At 44.2% G+C, this 20,787-nt stretch overlaps 1 protein-coding gene across 1 annotated transcript in view; it reads left to right on the top strand.

Moving 5' to 3' along the window:
* LOC104408291 (kalirin-like) overlaps window positions 1-20,787 on the top strand; it is a gene marked incomplete at its 5' end in the record, with an annotated part of 54,797 nt that overhangs the window by 24,866 nt on the left and 9,144 nt on the right. Inside the window, 7 exons of the mRNA XM_010017843.1 lie at window positions 1,933-2,171; window positions 3,031-3,278; window positions 6,550-6,673; window positions 8,028-8,087; window positions 17,124-17,151; window positions 17,615-17,786; window positions 19,990-20,111. Of these exons, the coding sequence (XP_010016145.1) occupies window positions 1,933-2,171; window positions 3,031-3,278; window positions 6,550-6,673; window positions 8,028-8,087; window positions 17,124-17,151; window positions 17,615-17,786; window positions 19,990-20,111 (993 nt within the window). The remainder of the gene's footprint in view (window positions 1-1,932; window positions 2,172-3,030; window positions 3,279-6,549; window positions 6,674-8,027; window positions 8,088-17,123; window positions 17,152-17,614; window positions 17,787-19,989; window positions 20,112-20,787) is intronic.

Raw genomic sequence — 20,787 nt, 5'->3', positions numbered from 1 at the left:
AAACAAACTGTGCACCAAACGATTGACTGTAGGGACTGTTCTTTCATTTTGCTTTAAGAAGCAAGCTGTAAAGAAAATACATCACTGATGGTTATATTTTGTAAGGAAAATGCCATTGAACTGTACCTTTTTTAAAATCATGTTTTGTGGGTGCTTTTGGAAAAGAAAGAGAGCACGCAAGTACACGGGCACTGATTTTTGCTAGAAGCTTGTAAGAATACTAACAGATGTTGAATGGGAGGCGAGAAGCCAGGCATTGCTATGATAGTTTATGGTGGAATTAGTAGTTAAAGTGAACACTCAACTAAATTCTCTTTAAAAGCACTGAGTAGGATAGATTGTTTGAAGATAGATAAGTATTCATTCAGATCTTGCAGCCTAATCTACTGTATATACTAGGAAATTGTCACCGTCATTGTCAAAGTCATTGTCAAAGTTCTCTCCAACCTTCCTGTTTCTTTGTGGCTGATGTGCAGCAGGACTGAACCATTTTCCGTTGCAGCTGAGGTGACTGAGTGACACTGCTAGCCACTGGCATAAATACAAAGCACTTTTGTGTCAAGAGTCACTGTGTAGATTTTGGAGCCAAGTAATCTTCCAGATTGCTGCAGGTCTATGTTTGTGTCCTTTTAAAGAGAATGACAATATGTCACCCTCCTTGATTTTAATTTTATTTTAGTCTCTGTTCTTTAGTGTTGTGTGATTCCTTGTTGTAGTAGTCCTGCCTTTCTCTGGAAGGGGAATGCTAGAGAGTATGTTGTGTGGTACTGAGCCTTTCTGTTTTTCTTTCGTTTTCGTCTTGTTGGGAAAGACATTCCTTCTATTGTGGTTCCTTGGTTAGGCTGATGCTGTGACATTTTTTATGTCCTCTGTCTGCCTCTTGCTAGACTAGTCTCTCTGCATTCCAATAGATTCAGTGTGGTGCATGTACACAGTATTAACTGACTATATATCATCCATTAAAGCCACATGACATACAAAAAACCAAACCCATAGGTCTGGGGATACAGTTTGGGCCTAGCAAATCTGCTCCTTTCCCATTCACTGTGAGTCCCAGCCCTGATCCCTTTACCTCCAAACAGAACAAATTCTTTATTTCTTTACCATCTGCATCTCTATCCTTCTCCCAGCATAAGCTCTTCACGTGACTATGAAAAGTACACTCTCACAAGCAGACTTTTTCTTCTAAAGGCTTATGAAGCTGTTTAGTGTTGCTTGTGGGTGTTTTCTGGAGAAGTCTGTACTGCTAGGATTAATGTCTTCATGCCATCTATACTTTCTCACTTGCTGGTCATTTCCAGCAGTTTCCTTGAACCGAAGTCGTTAATATAGAAAGTACATAGAGAGTCAAGTTGCAGTGCCTCATGTCTGACGAGCATGCAACTGAGACTTAAGAGTCCTGACCTGTGTTTTCTGGTGTTAGCAAAATTCACTGTAAATGAGCTGTGCATCTTTTATCCAGGCTTTCATTTATTTTGACTACACGTTGTGATTAATTTTTTATTTCAAATAAAATTAATGCAGTTACGCTCCATCCCTGGCAATGTTCAAGGCCAGATTGGACAGAGCCTTAGGTAACATGGTCTAGTATGAGGCATCCCTGCCCACAGCAGGGCAGTTGGAACTAGATGATTTTAAGGTCCTTTCCAACCCTCACTATTCTATAATTCTATGTATGTTCTAATGGCAAATACTTTAGCCCACCTTGTTGGTTAGAGAAGCTGTTCATTGCAGTAGCATGGAGTACTGTGTTCAGGTTGCACACAGTACAGTGTAACATGCCTGCATCCTGTCTAGCCATGAACACACCATATGCTTCCATGGGTGGCATCTCCTGTTACTGTCTGGTTTGCATTTCATGTGTTTGTTCTGCAGCCCTTTGCATTGCAATGTCGTTGAAAGCATATTGCTAATTCTTGTCCTCTTTTGCAGCGCTACAGTCTCCCATAGAGTACCAACGCAAAGAAAGTAGCTCAGCAGTGCTGAGGCCCCAGACTGGTAGGGTCCCTCAGGCCAACAGCAGACCCTATTCTTCTGTTCCAGTAGGGTCAGAGAAGCCTTTGAAGGCTACAAGCCGTAACCCATCTCTTCCACCCCTGAAGATATCTACCTCCAATGGCAGCACAGGGTATGAACACTCACAGCCCGGAGACAAATATGAACAAAGCAAGGTACTGAGCTCATCTGATAAAACATGATCTCATAGCCCATTTCTTATACCATAGACCATCTGTGAAGTTAGCTTTAATTATCAGCTAACCAGGTCAACAGGAATCAACGCACTGAAGCAATGGTGTAAAATGTGATTTGGAATTAAAAAGACTGCAAAAGCTCTGGCATGCAGATGGGTGGTACTTCAGCTGGGAAACGGAGACAGAGCCACTGTGTTTGCAGACCTGGTGAACTGAATATCTATTTGCAGTCCTGGCAGCAGCAACATTCAGACTTCTCTAATAGCCAATAACTACTCGTTCCTGAAGAGGTCTACTCTGGTGGTGTAGAAGAATTTAGACCTTTTCCCATGTAACAGTTTGAAGGGTGTCAGTTGAAGGTTTTAAGTTGGGTGCATGTGCACTGCACACAAACCACCAGAGTTAGTAACCATCAGCAGTGTTTAGATCCTGCTGCTGCCTGTGGTTGACCAAAGCCACTTTCCAATATGACCTATATTTAAGATCATAAGATGTATGAGTTATTCATTCGGCTTCTAACATTGGGCCTTCATTGGTCTTTCCCCCCATTTGTCTTAGCACAGATGATTCATCTGTAACACCATACAAATGAGAACATGGCTGGGGCATTGTCACTCACAGCTGTACAGTCTAGTATGAAATAGGAGGCTGCTTTGTATCACAATACTGCCGCCTTTCAGATCCTTAAAATCCTTTTCTACTGATGTGAACTTTAAGTGTTTTGTATTTTTAACCCTGGTACAGTTAGGTTGGAAATGAAGTAGAGGGATTGCTGCTGGAAAAGGCAGGTTCCTCAACACCACCTGCTCACCAGTTTCTGTTGTGTCCATGTCCACAGACTGATTTGGGAGGGTGCAATGGGACCTCTTCAATGGTGGTGATTAAAGATTACTATGCACTGAAGGAGGATGAGATCTGTGTGAATCAAGGAGAGGTGGTTCAGATCCTTGCTATCAACCAGCAGAACATGTTCCTGGTGTACCAGCCTGCAAACGACCACTCTCCAGCCGCTGAAGGATGGATCCCTGGCAATATCTTGGCTCCCCTCACTAAATCCACTACAGATAATAGCGACGGAAGCATCAAGTAAGTGCTTGTTGACTTCACTGGGAGCACTATGTGGATTTTTTGAGGAAAAAAAATAATAAATCAAAATAAACAAACCCAAATGGTAGGGAATTCCTACTGATTTTTATCAACAGTGCCATTGGAACAAGCTGACTGGTCAATCCGCAGCATCGGGCAGCCATGGTCGATAGCTCGAGTTTTGCTTATTTTCATTTTCTGGGGTTTTGTTTATACTTTGGAGAGAAATAAAACCATAGATGGTTAAAGATGTGTTTTACTTTACAACATTTTACACCAACATGGACCTGCTTGGACTGGACTTATATTTATGTTGAATTAAGTTACTAATCTATATATTGGTTATAACAGCATCTAGCAAAAAAAGAAACATAGAAAATCCAGGCCCGGTGTTGGACTGAGGTTCGCTTCTCAAGGAGGAGAAATTTTGTTGTCTATGGCAATTTCCTTGTACAGCTTGTATCTTTTTTTTTTAATTTTGGTTTGTTTTGGTTTGGTTTTTTTCTGTTCGCAGTAACTTTTGTAATATATTTTTCGTTTGCAAGACCCCCAAACAAGTACATTCCTGTATAAAGTACTTTGCACTATTTAAAAAATAAGAAAAAAAAAGAAAAGAAACAAAGTCATATTGATGAAGTCAGGTTGTGCAATATAATGGATAGTCGCAATGTTCATCATTGTACCTGTAATGTAACTAATTTTAAATGTACTATTTTAAATATGTAAAATAAATTTTCACCATGAGCATGTTTTAATGAGGTAAAAGAACTAGTTTGACCTTTTTTTTTGGTTTTGATTTGGTTTTGTTATTTCATTTTTTCCATTGTTTATAACATTTTGTTGCTTATTTAACAAATGTGTGGATATATATTTTTCTTTTCTGATTTTTAGAAATTTGTCAGTCTGAAATGACTAATGCAAGAAAGTGGTTTTTTGGTATTAAATACAGAAGGTACAACCCTCTTTTCAGTAATACCTGTTGATTTCTTTTAACATCTAAAATGACTAGATGGTAATGCATGATGTATGCTACAAATTTTGTTTACCTTACACGATTACCTTGAGGCTCAGAATTGAACACGAGGAAAGATTTTGTGGCAGATTCACTGAAAACAATAACTTGATCTCTGCTGCAGTTTCAGATAAGAGAAATTATGATTTTACTGGTCATTCAGTAATTAATGCTACTATGAATTGCATGTTAAGGCAAAGGAATTGCTTAGCACGTCTCTTGCACACCTGCCATGGCCATTCCCAGGTTCCTCTCTAACCACAATATGCAGCTGTGCGTCCTTAGATTCCCCCACAGCAGCAGGCTGCTGGTGAAGACAGCGATTTAATGGCAGCTGTACAGTCAAATTCTGTGTCAAATAATGTAGTCGGATGAATTGTGGCCAGGAAGGCAAAACAAAATTGAAAGACACATACATTGCCCTTCCCTCTTTCTCACTGCAGTGAGATTTGAAGACTTAAATCATGTTTTCGGACTCAAACAGCTAGAACAATCCTGAAACCAAAAAGATGCTTGAATAGTAGAAGTCATATGAGTAAAAACAGCCTGGAGCTGGTGTTACGCTCAGCCCTGTCTAGTCTGCCAGATCATATTCACTAATTAGTATGAGTAATAAAACTGTTTCTTCCATTGACAAATGCTGTACACAAAGTACGTGGTCAATTCAGTAGTGCTGGCACAATGTATTATTCACCAACAGGTCAGGGAGGCCACCAGCCACGTCTTTGACTCTTACCATATCTTAAAGGAAAACATAATAGTCCTGCAGTGCTGGATAATTTCCTCTGCTCTGCACATGTAATCTGGACCTCCTCCAATAATGTCCAAATATCAGACAGCACTCCCTGTCTGGCTGAGATGTGCAGGGCACGCCAGTGCTCCTTGTGCTCAGACAGGACTGCCCATGACAGCTTTTTGCAGTGGAGACACTAATCCTGGCTGCAAAAGCAGTCTATATGACCCAGTTCAGTCTTGTGTCAATGGCAGCCAGCTCCATTAGTTTACTTTTTTGGTTTGGTTTGTTTTTTTGTTTTATTTGGGCTATTGTACAGCTCCCACCAGGTGCTGAAGTGTAACCAAAAAACACTTAGGAATCAGATGCAGTGTTCATGGGAGAGTGTCGGCTGTGTGGAGCATCCTTTGAGTCCTACCTTGCTAACGTACTGCGTTTTATTGGCATCGCAGGTGATCGTTGGATTACATGCAACTTGCTATGTAAAATGTATCAAGGTACTGTAGACATGACATGCCAAACATTGGGCTTAAACATGCAAATCAAATTTGCATGACTTAAAGGTGGGCAGATGCTTTGAACCTGGATCATCACACTGCTGTTTTGAGAGCTTTCTGCTTTGGACAACATGCCTCTTTCCTAAATCTCTCCCAGCCTGTCCACTATGTAAACCAAATGAAATCCATGTTAAGAACTGTTTTGTTTTTTTCTTGATTTTTTTATGTCTGCTTGATATGCAATTTCTGTTGTTAACACAGCATTGCTCTTACAAAGGGTAACATGGTCTATTACTGTTTTTTCCAAGAGTAAGGTCATGGGAGCAGTAATGAGGGCTGAAAAATGTACTGGAAATCTTTCCTGCTGTGATGCTAGCCAAAACCCATTGACTGATGATGTCCCCTCTAACTGGATTGGCAAAATCAAATGGGAAATTCTTGGTCTTGAGAGGCACAGCAGAGCTTGTCATTCTAGGAAATTACTTATCTCTTGGAAAGTTAATCATGTAGCTCCCATTTGTTAAGCTGTTCATGTTCTGAGCAACATACAGGGAGCAAAGCCTTGAATTTCTTAATTTTTTTTTTTTATTTGCTCTACTCAGTAATCTGTTAAGACCATTCTCATGTATTTACATTTACTGTTCTTAACCAACAAGACTGAGGACCAAATTGGCCTTTTAACTGCAGCAAAAATAAAATAGAATAAACTTCTATTTGTGGCCATGCAAGACAAGGTCCCTGAGACCAGATGACCAACTTCTAGTTGCCTGCTTCCATCATGGACATTCTTTCCCTGCTCCATACATTTAAACAGTAAGCGTGGCACAACATTTGCTTCGCAGAACTGTTTGGTTTGGTTTTGTTTTGAACTTCAACTCTCATTGCTCCGATTGAGACAGGCGTGTTGCCGGTGGCTTTCACCTCCTAGGGAATTGCAGTAATCGCAAATGTGGATGCTGGTTCCCCTTTTCAAATATTTCCTTCCTGCTATGATTTGCTGTTTGATTGCTGCGTTTTTTGGTACAACAGGAAGTCATGTTCATGGCATACCCTGCGCATGAGAAAGCGGGCGGAAAAGGAGAGCAGTGGCAAAAATGAAGCCAATGGGCCACGTAAATCCAAGGATATTCTGGGGAACAAAGTCTCTGTTAAAGTGAGTAAGGCCATCTGAAAGCTGTGTGCTGCTCTCCTGCTTCCCATCCTTTTCACCCCCTGTAGCATCCTCTCCTGAGAGAGGGGAGGGGGCAGTGATTTTGAGTTTCTTTTTTGGGTTTTTTTTCTGTTTGGGGATTTTTTCCACTTTAGGTTTGTTTTTTTCCTTTTTTTTTTTTTTTTTAAATATCCATTTTAGCAGGATTTTTGCATGCAAGATAAAATGCAGCCTTTGTTTTTCATTTTCTTTTTTCCTGGCATCCCACATGCAAGTAAGTAATCTTCATTAAAAAACCAACAGTGTATATGGTTAAATAACTGATCTTAAAATTGGGACAATAGTGATTTCCTGACCTCTAGCCTAGCCCAATCTACAGCTCCATTGGAGCAGCTGCAGGGATGAGAAAGCCACTGGGTGGACCAGAAGTTGATGAGTTTTCTTTAGGCCAGTATTTCACCACATCTGAAGATAGGGGGTTCTTAACCTCAAGTTGCTGAAGATTTTTGGTTTGGGGAGATGGTCTCAATGACCTTTTCTTTCCACATTATCAGACAGTTCAGAGATGGTGAATCTGTCTTGCCAGGAGAGGGTCTTGTGTGTGTCTGTGTGTGTGCGTGTGTGTCTGTCTGTCTTTCTCTGAGATCTCCCAGTATGGAAAAGGTTGAGAACTGTGGGGTTAAGCTCCATCTCCTGCTCTGAGTGCCTGACTGCTGTGCTCCAATTCAGAGGATCCATCCCTATAAAGCGACCATGAGGCCTGCTCAGGACAAATCTGGGGCTTTCTCTCCCAGCAGAGGCAAGCAAACACTTGTGATTTTGACACAATCAAAGCCCAGCCTTGATTCAGGAAAGCACTTGAGCATGTCCTTTGGATCCACCCCTCTCCAGGACAGCCCATGATTAGTGTTTTCCTTTGCAGAGGCTTTCCAGTCTTGTAAGCCTAGTGAAATAGCCATGGCATGTGCAAAGGGAGGAACCTTGCCACCGCAACCCAGGCGCCCTGGCACCCACTGCACAGCCACCCTGCAGCCCTGCCACCAGCTGGGGAAGGACTGAGCCCGAGGGAAGTGGCTGCTCCAGCTTGGTGGCCAGTTCTTCCTCCCATTGCTTCCTTGCTGTTTTTACTACCTGAATGACCTGCAGACTCCCTGCTGCTTCTCTGGCAAAAGCATGTCTTTGCCTTTGCTTCCCTTGTTTTGTTGTCAGTTTGGGGTTTGTTTGATCTTATAAGAGCATTTTCTGTACTGTTACCCATTTCCATGCTGCTCACAACTCCTGTGCTGCTCTGCCCTGTCTAACCAATCTCTCTTCTAATCTCTTGTTCTCTTTCTTCCTCTTCATGCTGCCAAACAAGGAGACAAACAGCTCAGAGGAATCAGAGTGTGATGACCTTGACCCCAATACTAGCATGGAGGTAGAGACAACCATCCTTGTAATACGTTTTTTTCCAAGAACATGTGCCTGTTTTGAAATGCCTTTGTTGAAAGGGGAGCTGGTGGATCTGTATTGCTTGTGGACATAGGTGCCAATTAAGTGTGAGTCACACAAAGCACCAGTTCTGGTTTTGCCAGGAATCTGGGCTGCCTTCATGGTGGGAGCAGTGGAGGAACAAGCTCCTTCTGAGCTGGAGGCTTGCATAGCCACCCTCAGTCTCTGTTTCCCACCTGGGACCTGCAGCGAAACTGCATGCATGTCAACTGCTGATAAACATCGCAGCTTTCTAAGCACCCCTTGCCCTGGCAATACATGCTGAGCTGCTAGTCAGGCTTCTGTTATAAATCACTGGAGCAAATGTCATTGCACCACAACTAATAATTTAAATTATCAAGAAGATCAAAAAAGACAACATTTCTTTTTTCTCCTAGCAGAGTGGGAAATTGTAGTTCTGAAGGTACTGACAGAGAATGGTAAAACTGGTTACATGAATGTACCTGTGTCAGAGATAAGACTGATGCAGATAGGTAGACCCAAATTATGATATATTACACTACTCTGTTTTCCAGTGTGAAACCGCCAGTTCTAGTGGAGTGACCAAGACATGCCTTGTTGAGAGAGCCTAAAGGATCTTAAAATCATCAGGAGTTATATGTCTTGTTCTTCTCAATTAATATGTTGCAGGATCCCTTTTTTTCTGCCTATAGTAACCACACCAAGCATTTGCATACATTGTACCAAGGCTGAAAGAGTTTCCTACTGAAAGAGGCAAGGACAAGGTTCAGAGAGACCTGAACCAAAGTGATTTTATTGAGGTGACAGGGCAGGTCATTGAAGAACAGGGATCTGTGTCCTAAGAGATCCCCAGGATGCTGTTAGCCAGGCTGCACTATAAACATACTGCAAAAGAAAGCTGATCTTCCTCCGGGAGGGGGGAAAATAAAGAGGGAGAAATGTATTGAGATGCACCACCTCAGCTGATAGCCTGAAGGGTCTCTTTTATTCTGTGTTGGTGGAAATAAACACATCTTTGAGAAGGGCATGTGTACTAAAGGAAAGCTTTTGGCCGAGCTGACATCCTGGATAATGAATGGTCCTTACCACTGAAGCTGCATATCCTCAGGAGTGTGTTTGCATTTTCAAAGAGCATTTTGCCAGTCAGAGATGACAACTACGTATTTGTTGCAAGGTAGTGACCAGTTATTGCACGTAAGTCTAAGTAAGCTTTAGATCACTGGAAATTGCCCTGTGGAGTAAAAGGTGCTGAGATACAGGTATATTGTACAGAACTTGGAGAGAATTACCATTCTTTTTGCAGAGGATTTCAGAGTTTTGACTTTGCTCAATAGGAGGAAAACCGAATGTTTTTAAGTTGTCAGTGGAAGGTACGTGAGTCCTTAACTGTCGGAATTTCTAGTTAGTTCTAGAGTACTCCACATGGGTCTTTTTGTTTGTTTGATTTGCAGTTTTTAACATGGTACAGTCACTGTTCTTTCCTGCCTCTCTGAAGTTCAGGAGTTACGCGCCTTTCTGTTTAAACCCAAAGACAGTAATGTGAAGCCTTAGCTATGGTATGCATCTGCTATTGAGGGAGTAACTGTGTGCCTGGTATGTGACTTGACTTACACTCAGAAACCCCGTCCTGCATCTCCCAGGACACTTACTGGAGGTGACAGTGTCACTCATGGCACTGCCTTGCACTCCTCAGGAGCCACCATGTTCCTCACGGCTTGGAAAGTTCAATTCTGCTTCTGAGCAAAACTCTTTGTTGCTGAGCAAATGTCAGAGGGAGAGAAAACAAGAGTGTAGTTGTGGGGGTGACTTACTAAGGTCACACTGCCCTGCAAGAAGCAGCATGGCCCTTGCTTTGTGCTGGCTTTATTACACGGGCAGTTGGAGACAGGGTGACAAGGCATTCTATCCCCTCTCTGCCCAAGGAGATAGAATGCCTTGTCCTCACACCTGGCTCAGCTCGTGATGGACTTTATAGAAACCAGGAGTGCTGGTAGGAGAGCTGTGTCCTGGCCATCAACATTGAGAGGTACATTAGGCCCTGCCTGTGTCATTAAGGCGGAGTCATCTGTAGCTATTATTACAGCCAGGTAATAATAGGGCAAGTCACCTGGCTTCTCCTATAGGACTGTCACCCCTGATATCTCTCTTCCTCCTATCGTGCACGAGAACGTGCACCTGCTGCTGGAAGAGAGAAAGCAATCTCTAAATGCAAAGCAGGCACACTAATTACTTGGAAATGTTGGTGCAATTTACCTCCAGCCTACTCACTGTGCAAGAAGTCAGTAAGCTGGTAGTAACATCCATAGAGTCCCACTGCTGCTGTGGTCCTTCAGACCTTTGTTTCAAGAGGCAACAGACAGACAGAAATGCAAGGAACACAGATACTGAGAGCAGGAAACTGAAATTCTGGGTGATTGTTTAAAAAAGCTAAAATGACATTACTGTCTTTTTGCCCACACAGGGACTTGCTGGCCCTGGACAACTCTCCATTCACTCTAACTCTGACTAGAAATAGCATCTCTTCATGTCTGCTTCTTTTGCCTTTGTTTATTAATGTGTAATGAAAGTGCCTAAGAATGGAAATGAAATTTGGGGCTCCTGCTTTGCACTGTTGTTTCACAAAACAGAAGGTGCAAACTTACCTGTTAGGCACGTGAGTGTAGGAGCAGGCACTTAAGGAGCATATGTAGCCATGTGAGGGATAGGAGTAACCTGTATTTAAGAAGGATCGGAGACTTCCTTTCCACATGTCTGTAGCTAATTGCACAGGGACAGGCAAGTCCACTTCTGGGAAGAAGTTGCATGCCCTTGTGAATCAGTAAATATCCACACCCAAGTCTGGGGTCCTGGACAATGACACAACTAATTGTCCTGTAATTCTGTGTTGTAACATCTCATGGGGTTTCGGTATCACTGAAGAGGTCGTAAGTCAACTGTGCATCGAGATCCCATCTTGCAAAGTGAATGTCCTTCCAGCAGTCTGAAGACCTGACTGAGCTAAACGTCACCAAGTTCTGCAGCAGCTCTTCCAGGCTTTGGAGTGGACCCCACATGTTAAGGATCTGACATGTTTCCAGATGTCTTGTTTTGCACAATGTGACTCCAACTGCAGAGTGTTACAAGTAATCCTAACCAACACACAGCTGTCACCGAGTGTCTGGTGTTTACTCCAGTTTCTTAGCTGTGCAAAGGAGAGATGAAGTCCAGGCCCACCCTGAGTTAGTGGAAGTGCCATCATTAGATTAGTGAGCTGGGCTATTGCCAAGGTATGTAAGTTGGGCTTCATAATCTATTATTTTCAGTTATGACGTTTTAGCATGTTAAGAACTACTCAGAGACACTTGGAGCAAGATAAGCAATAGGAAACATCCTGTAGGGAGGAATATTGTCTTAGCAACCCCATAGTCCAAGTGGCTGAGTAAGTAATGGGTTGGTGGATACAGCATTGGCTCCAAGTCAACACTCAGCTCAGGCCAAGAATTCCCAAGTGCTTTAGGCAAGTGCCTTCAGCCACTGCCTTGAGTTGTCCATCTCCAGAGCAGATCTAACATACTCTCTTGCCAAGATCTTGTACAGTACTGGTAAGAAAGTCTTTCCTGGCCTGTTACCACAGTATGAACTAGTACAATCCTTAGAACCTCCTGTGTTTCCCTGGACTGGCCTTCATGGACGACACTGTTGTCCTGCTGCCCTGAGTGGCCAGGGATTGCTGAGACTTACCAGGAAGGTGGCTCATCAGGTGTGGCGTAGCCCGAGCTGGCAGCGCAGACACAGGGCTTTAGCTTCTGAAAAAGGAGGAAGTGACCTACTTCATCTGCAGGAAGGGAGCAGAGCGCTACAACACGGTGCCTGGAGTACCAGAGACATCCCACCAGCTACAGACATGGAAGCGCACCAGCTATTAGGGCCTGGCAGCAGGAACATGATGAGGGCAAGAGGACTTCTGCTTTGCACAGGTGCATTTGTAGCAGTCAGCATCCCTGGTGGCTTCTCCATCAGTCTCAAAGGCAGTGAAGTCCATCCATCCTGGGTGCCAGAAGGCATCCCCCATCCCCACCAAAAGGATGATGCTGTGGGATATTTCATCAGATACCATTTTCCCATTTTAAATTATATTTTCTCTTTGGTAGCATCTATCCATGTGCAGTGATATCTTTATTTGCTCCTTTTATCACAAAATTCCTCGTTAATTTGTTTCTTTTTTAGAGGAGGTGACACTGTGAGCTTGTGACCCTCAAAGTCTCAAAGTAAAAGTTGACCTCATCAGACACGGGCTGATAGATCTTTTCTTATGAACTTCAGTTGGCTTAATTCCTCTGCAACTCATTTCATTTTTCTCTGAGCATCTTTTCGGGTTTATCTTTGTGTGAGGGAGCAAGGAGCATGCTGCTGACTCTGCTGCAAGCATGTGCAAATGCGTCATTTTTTTATTTTAACTGGATGACCAAGAGGTGCCATGAAGTGTTTACAGAGTGCTGAGCTGCTTGTCTTGGAGTAAACATGCCCTCTGCTGTTTAGATAAAGCATGGATCTTATTACAGAGGGCTTGGTTTGCAGCTTAGCCTTATGATCTGGGGGAAAAAGTATTCTCAATCGAGATTTTGATGCATTCCCTTAAAATGGGACTGAAACGTGGCACTGGAAAAATCTGGGCACTGGCTAGGCTTTTCTGTGCATTGCACGTGCCTGGGCTGGGCTCTAGCCTCCTTCAGGGAGGTGGGTTAGGCATGGCGAGGACATCTGCGATGGAGAAGCAAACCCTGGCCAAGGCAAGGAGCCCTCGCAGGCAGCTGAGCTGCAGTTGCAGAGTGTTTCAGACTGGCCATTGGCATGGCAGGATGGCTTCTCACTCCCCACAAGATACAGCACGTGTGCGCAAATGAAAGATAAACTCTTGCTAAGAATTAGGGCAGTCTGAGTCACTTTGCAAGCGGACTTTGCTGCTACTGCTGCAGATGCCTTTCTATCTTTATAACATGAGCTTAACAAACCAGGAAAAAGTGGCCCAGTGCTGTGAAATACTGAGTTGCTGGATGCAGTGTCTATGCTGCTGTTCTAAAGTCTGATTGGCACACTAAATTACACTTCAGTCACTTAGATCTAAGTCACTTAGATCTCTGCAGGTCCCTAAAGTACGCACCTTGTGCGTTTCTTGGTTTGAGCCCTGAAACAGCACAGGCTGAGGGAGGGAGAAGCAAGGTCTATTTCTGGATTTTTTGTTGAATAACCTGACCCATCCTCCCATTTCTTCATCTCACCCGCTCTCCCTCCAGCTCCCTTTGCTTGGTCAGTGTTAGACCCCAAATCACTTGTGTAGAGGCCATTTCATGGTATACCTCTGCCACCTTGTGTGGGGTTTTGATTTTCAGCTGTCATTGTATGGTAAAAGGAAACTCTCCTGATCGAGGAGGGAGCATTACAAGATTTCACCTATCATGGACCAGGCTACAGGTATTTAATCCAATGGAAAAAATAAATCCATCTCATTTCATCCAAATTTATGTTCCTAGAAAAAAGAGCCGGCTGTGTTTCTTACCTAAGGAGTGACTGCATTGCCAACTGAGTTTCATCCCTTAGCGTTTGTGTTTACCTGCCGTGGACTGACATTGAAGATCACATGAGAAGTTTTTGCATTGTGAATAAATCACGAGTCTATTCACTCTCAGACCAGACCAGGAGCCACAGTGGTGCAGGTGGTGTTTGCTGGGACTTCTTTAGGGAGCTCTTCTTAGTGTGAGACCCAGGCTGCCTTCCCCCACTCATGGCCACCATGGCCAGGGGTGCTGGGTTGAGGTTTGATCTGGGAGATCCTTGTTCAAACCGCTTCTGATTGAATGGTGTTTCAGGGCCGAGCCCTATGTTGCTTTTCAGAGAGAAGAAAAGTAAAACCGCACAAAAGCCACATAACCAGCAGGGGCTTTTTTCCACATGGTGATCTCAGAGCAGTGCAGAGCATTCCCTGAGGGGATGATGTGCAGAACCCGGGACTCCTGCATCACCCCCACGAACACCACTGCTGCTCTTCAGGTTGTGTGGGAGCAACCAGGGGCAAGCAGGGGCTTTAAAAAAAGGGAAAACTTGCTGGAGAGGATCGTCTTTTACCTTCTTCTCTCTGAGGGAGAAGTCCTTTGGATTTGGAGCCCACTGCATGGCCCATGCAAGCATCTCTGGCAGTATCACATGCTGTGAGTGCAGCATGCTGGCCTCTGAGCCTCGGTGGCTGGGGAGAAAGGAGAGTGGGTGTACTTTCCATGTCCATGCGCAGCACCTCACCCTGCTTGGCAGCAGCCTGCCCCTTGCTGGCAGAGATTTCTGCTCTTCAGAGCATACAGCCTGGCTTTCATCTCTCTGTAAAAAGCCCTGAGAAAGAAGAAGAGAATCTGAAAGAGTTACTTGTATGGATTTTGACAGCTTTTCCAGGTTTTTTCACACACCATCATTTTCAAGAGGCTGTGGGAGGTGCTTGGCAAATCAGTTTGTAAGGGAAACCAGCCCTGGCACTGGCAGGAGGCTGTGCAGACAAGCAGTACGTGAGTTCCTGTCCTCCAAGGGCAGCAGGGCCACGCTCTAGAGCCCTTCTCATCACCCATGGGAATTAAAAACCTATTTAGCAAATGATGACAATTTCCAAAGATCTTGCACTTCATTTAGAAGGACTCTGTGGAGTCTGTCATCTCCTGCCATCCACCCACAGCCTGGAAATCCGGATGGACTGCAGAGAGAAGCAGCAAACCCCCAGGGCCTGGAAGTGGATGTGTGAGCCAGCGGAGCTCAATTCTGGCTGCAGATCTGGCGGTGAACCTTTGCTTTGCTATTTCTGCCTTCTCACCCTGACATTTGACCCCTTCCTTCAAAGTAGGCCAAACCCCGTTCCCTAATTGAGTGATGTATTAATCACTTTGGTAGCACTTAAACATTCTCGTGCCAACAAGCTTTTATTTTTGTGTAAGCTTACAGCAGGCAAAAGCTGTGATGTGGCTGTGGGGATTTGTTAGGTAACGTTATAATTAACATACGAAGTTTTAACAAAGGAAATGTAAATTTTACCCAGAGACTCATCCAAGATTACTTAGCGGCGGTAATTTTCTTTCTGATATTCCCATGGTGAGGCAAGAAGAAGAAAACATTGGTAAGGCAATTATTATAAATGATTGTGCCTTGGAAGTCATTAGAAATGTAGTGTTATTTATTTATAGATATATCCATTATATTTATCATTGTAGCTGCATCTTCTAATGAATCCTTTAGAGTTATAAAATTAATATGAAGTGTTAGGAGTGTTCCTTTCTCCTGATCTTTAATCTTGCAATGATGGAAGTAAGTGAATAATAGTGGAATTTACTGCATGCTGCAGGGAAGGAAGGGGAAAGCTTTGGAGGCCAGATGTATATTCTGCTTAAGCCAAAAGCTACAAAAATGAAGATGTATGTGCAAATGAGCTGCTGCCTGGGGTTACTCAACTGGTGCGCAGATGGTCTCGTTGATTAAAAAGTGGCAAGCAGTGGTTATCCACAGGACAGCTTTGCCTTCCTTTGCTGTGCCATGTGAACGATACAACTTAGTCACAAAGATCCATCTCTCCTTTCCCACAAGCACAGAAGGGAGAGAAGATGTTTTTCTCCATCAGTGCCCTGTTGTGTCCCTTTTTTTTACCTGCCAACAGGATCCAGGGGGTTATCTGTGGATCCTGGACCCTGTGGAGCAGCAGTCGCTGCCTCTGAGCCCCTCACACTCATTTGGGCTTTCTGGTAGTGATAGGGGAAGGCAGACCCTGAGGTCTCAGTGCTAGTACCAAGAGTTTTGCCTGGGGCTTATGAAGAAGGGCTATGAAACCAAAATGAACCTGAATATGCTCAAGTGCCTCTTTGAATGGCACCTCGGAAAACTATTTATAAAGCCAAAATGTAAATATAAATCTGGAAGATGTATCGGTTTTGAAGGATTATTGCTTCTGCTTTATGGCCTGTTTTCTCAGTCTCTAAAAAACTCTCACCGGCTTTGGCAGCCACAAATTAGGTCACTGCTTCATTGGCATCTTCCAAAATAGCTCTGAAATACATAGTAACAAAGATATTTAAAGCAAGATAAACCACACTGGTGCATATGGTGCTTGATATCAAATTATGAGTTTGGTTTTGGATATTAAGGCCTTATGAGATTATTAAAAGAGTTAATGAGGCTAAAACCCCTATACTACTGTACGCCAACCACTATGTAGTTAGAGTTGATTCTGTAAGAACTTAGTGGCATTGTCTTTGCTCTTCCCAGCTTTGCTTCCAGGGTTACTTGAGGTAATTGGCATATATAGGGCACAGAAGACAGTAGCTTTTCAAGTCTGTGCTAACTTGATCAATGAACTAGATAGATAGATTAAATAACTCTCGGTTGTCCAAACCTAGTTGCTAGTTGGAAAGTTTCCAGCAGTCCAATAAAATGAGTGCTATTTTACTTCTTGTGATAGACCAATAGTTGTTGCAGGACTGGTACTTGCCAGGAGGCAAAAAGAAGGCAGTATTTCTGGTTTAGTGCTTTACTTTTCTTTCCTGAAGCTGAGCAGACGTTGAAAGATGTCTTCCCAAACCTGGTTAGTGGCTGGTGAGATGCTGCAGGAGTGTGGTGACTGCAGGTGCTGGGTGGGTGAGTCTGGAGCCGAGCACAGCGGGGCACAAACCACCTCCTGGAAGAGGAGTTAATGGCTTGAGCATTATCACCCAAGCAAAGAGAAAGCACATCCACCCTCCTCAGCCTTAGTGTTGTGCCTGTTACCTGTAATGCTTTATCAGAGTTCAAGAAACCATAGCTTTCTTTTCTTTCCCAGCTGTGCACGAGCTTGTTCTGTGGTCACTAGAGCCTGCTGCACCTGCCAGCTGTTAAAGGTTGCTTGTAGCCACTGGTCAGTGCTTCTGCAGTTCTGGTCAGGGTCACTATGGTACCTTGTGAAAACAGATGTTTCTGTCACTGTCCGGAAAAATAAATGCTTTTATTTCTTTGTATTTTACAGATAATCAACCCCAATTTCATTCAAGAAGGTAAGTTAAGGACAGCTATGCACTGACTGGCACTGAGGAGCAAGTCAGCAGCTGTGCTTTACTCCAGTGCAGCATCATGCTCTGCATCGACCAGTGTTTACAGCAAAGGCAGCTCTCTGCTGCTTGTTCCCCAGGGAAAGTGGTCTTCCTGATGGCTGCTCGGCTGAGACAGCCCAGGGCCACAGGAGAGGCTGGACGCCAAACCGGCCTTCACACAGTCTCACCCTCCTGCCAGAGCACAGGGTTGGGGGATGGATAGTCACTGCTGCCTTCTTCTCTGAGTTGCCAACCGATGGCTTTTAGTGAAGGGCAAGTTTTGATAACATAATCCCAGGACCACCAGCTTTTTGGGACCCAGATCCCATCGCTGGTCCTATAATGTATTCTCTGGACTTGTATGGGGAGCATCCTCACCTGTAGATTAAAACAAGGTGTCATGTGTGTGTCCCATGTTTTTTTCCAGTGGCTCCAGAGTTTCTTGTGCCATTAGTGGACATCACCTGCCTGCTTGGTGACACAGTGATGCTGCAGTGCAAAGTCTGTGGACGGCCCAAACCAACTATCACCTGGAAAGGACCAGATCAAAACATTCTTGACAATGACAACAGCACGGCCACTTACACAGTCTCATCCTGGTAAGGACCTCTCTGTGGTTCCCAACATAGCTGGTTATGATGGTCGTGTTGTCCTCAAATTTGTAGCACCAGCCAGGCTACAGGACTCATTAGAAATGTAGTTCATCAAGACTGGCATGGCATATCAGCATATCAGTGCACCACATATCAGCTAGAAAGGGTCAAACTTTGGATTTCAGGTAGCTCTATCATTGCTTGAGCTATATACCCTCTATCATAGGTTATATCCACAAAGTGTGTTGCTGGCGGATGTGTGCTTGCTCCTATTGACCTAAGCCAGCTGCAAGCCAGAAGCCAGAATGTTTCCAACATACTAACTTTGATAATACTGCCTCTATGTTGCTGGGGCTTCTCTGCTGGAGTTTGATGCCATGCTTACTTTTAGAAGCAGCAGGAGTCCAGCAGATCAAGCCTTCACCAACTTGCAATACCCACATCATTGGGCATTTTCTCATCCCATGGGCAGAGGTGGTAACTCCTGCAGTTTTCCTGAGGCCTTCCTCAGTGGTTTCTAAAAGCATTAGCTGTTTCTAAAACGTGTGTTCCTGGGAAGGTTGCATCTGGCTGTCCTTGGACAGAAGGATGCTTGTCATAGTGTTCCAGCTAGGGGGGAAGGAAAATTATCATTACAACAATCACTGGGAAGATCCAAAAGATCTGGAGTTGAATTCAGGTCAGGTAGCAGCTTGCTGCTGGATGCTCATCTGCAGCTTATATAAGCAATTTGGGCCAAACTGCAGTGGAAATCTTCAGGAGGCAATCTTTCACACAAACTTCTCAGCACTTCTGTCCAAGAAGTACAGAGTCACTGTGAGTGAAAAATGAACACTGAGAAGTGATTTCGTATGTTCATTAAAAAAAATACATCTGATCAAGAGTTTCCTTCAGAGACCACTGGCATGTGCAGCTGCCCCAGAGCACCCAAAATCTTCTCTTTTAGCCATTACTCAGGAGATCCCTAGTGCCTTATCTTCAGGCTCTGGCTGGGGTTGTGATAGGGGGATATGTCTGTACAGGGTTCTGTTTTCCATCACAGTTTTTTGCCTGTGCATTGGCTCCCTGTGCATTATCAGCACTTCTATCATCTTGTTGCTTGTATTTGGTTTTCAGTGGAGACACTGCCTGCCAAGGAGAGGCCCAGCAGATCAGTGGCTGTCTTAGAAATCTTGCTGGCTTGAGTGTCTGGATTGCAGGGGAAGGGGCTATTTCTGTCCTCTTTTAAACCAGCATAGTCAGACTACGAAAAGCCACAGCATCCAGGCAGTTATACCATCAACCATGTCCCTCTGCAGTTGCTGATAGATTACGCATTCAAGAACTAGACTACTTTTGCCATCAAGGAAATTTATTGTTGGCTCTAATCTGAGTCTCCAGTACAGCTAAAAGCACTTACACAAGCAAAATCCTTTAATTCAGGCCAACTTCCTGAAATTGCATATTGAAGACTGCAATGTGCAAACCAAAGTGACTATGTAATATATAAATTCTGCTATAAAATTCACTAGTCTTCTATAAATTCACCTGCTGTACATTCACCAGTCTCCGTAGGGTTGTTCATTTTCTCCGATCGGCCCAAAGACTGAGTGTCTCTCATGAACTCAGTACTGGCATTCTTTATCCCTAGTTGTTGTGAGATGTCCAGCCTTCCGACTTCCTAGCAGCCACATTAGATCAATGGCACACACTCCAGGGTCTAAAGCTCCCCAAAAATGCCAGACACCCTGAGCTATGTGACTGCTTTCTGCATCTGCAGGAAGTCCAATTTCTCCAGCATGAGTTGGACTTAACTGCAGAGGCACAGCAGCTGAGCAGTTCCCAAGATAGGAAAGATGTGCCTGGAGAAATCTTTCCAGATATACAGAGTCTAAGCATCCAGCTCTGGACAGGCACAACAAATGTTCAGCTCCTGGACTTCGCTTGCTTCTTGACTGATCCTTCCCCATCTCCTCTAAGGCCACAGCAGACAAATAGATTTGCCTGGCAGGCAGTTTGGACCATTCTGCTCAAAGCTTTCATTAATGGCCTAATGCTGACATATGGAGCAGTTGTATTTGAGTACCAGATTGCTGGAGGGATGTGCCTTCAAATGAGTTAACGTGATTTGTGTGCACGTGTGTTTGTAATGATGCAGGACAGGAACTGGTATAAAAAACATTAGCAAATGAAGCAGCACTTTATAATCAGGGCTTCCTCACTTCCACAGTGACTCTGGGGAGCTCACCTTGAAGATCTGCAACCTGATGCCCCAGGACAGTGGCATTTACACCTGTGTGGCGACCAATGAACATGGAACTGCATCAACCTCTGCAACCATCAAAGTTCAAGGTAGTGCATCTGACCTTAACACGCAGGATTATGGAGTCTCTTGGTGGGGGCTGGGAACACAGGAATAGCCAGTGCAAAGGCAGCTGGATGTGGAGCTGTGCCAGGTGAATTAAGACATTAAAATCATACAACCAGTCCTCAGCTAAGACTCCCACTGATGGCTGAAGGCACCACAGACTCTTTGTGCTTGATTAACTTGTCTGATCATAAGCATCACATCTGGGAAATGAAAATGCACTGGCACTGATTCAGCTCCTGCATCCTGCTTGCAGTGCTGCTCCCCAGGGGCTTGGTAAGGTCAGCGGGGGAAGCGGAGCTGCCTTAGGCTGCCAAGCCCTTGAAGGGTGACACCCCAGCTGCCCATAGGGAGCTCTGGGCTTTAGTGTCTGCCTGGAGCAGGGGACCTGGGATACAGTGACAAGAACTTTCAGCATCCCCTGAAAGGAGGAAGCGAGAGTAAGATTTGGCCATGGTGAACTGTTCTGCAGGGATTCAACTCAGAGACACGTTGCTAAGCCTCAATTCTCAGCACTGTAATTAGTGACCCATCTAATTGTAATGAATATGAAATAATGAGTTGATGCTCATGACCTCCAGCTCTGGGAAGGGATCTGTTAACATGAAAGATGGGGGATGCCTGCTATTTTGAAGGAGATGGCACAGAGACGAATGTTTA

The sequence above is a fragment of the Nestor notabilis genome, unplaced genomic scaffold (genome assembly GCF_000696875.1).
Source record: "Nestor notabilis isolate BGI_N333 unplaced genomic scaffold, ASM69687v1 scaffold20417, whole genome shotgun sequence".
NCBI lineage: Eukaryota > Metazoa > Chordata > Aves > Psittaciformes > Psittacidae > Nestor > Nestor notabilis.
The sequence above is the reverse complement of the archived record's forward strand: the minus strand, read 5'-3'. Positions and strand labels throughout refer to the sequence as shown.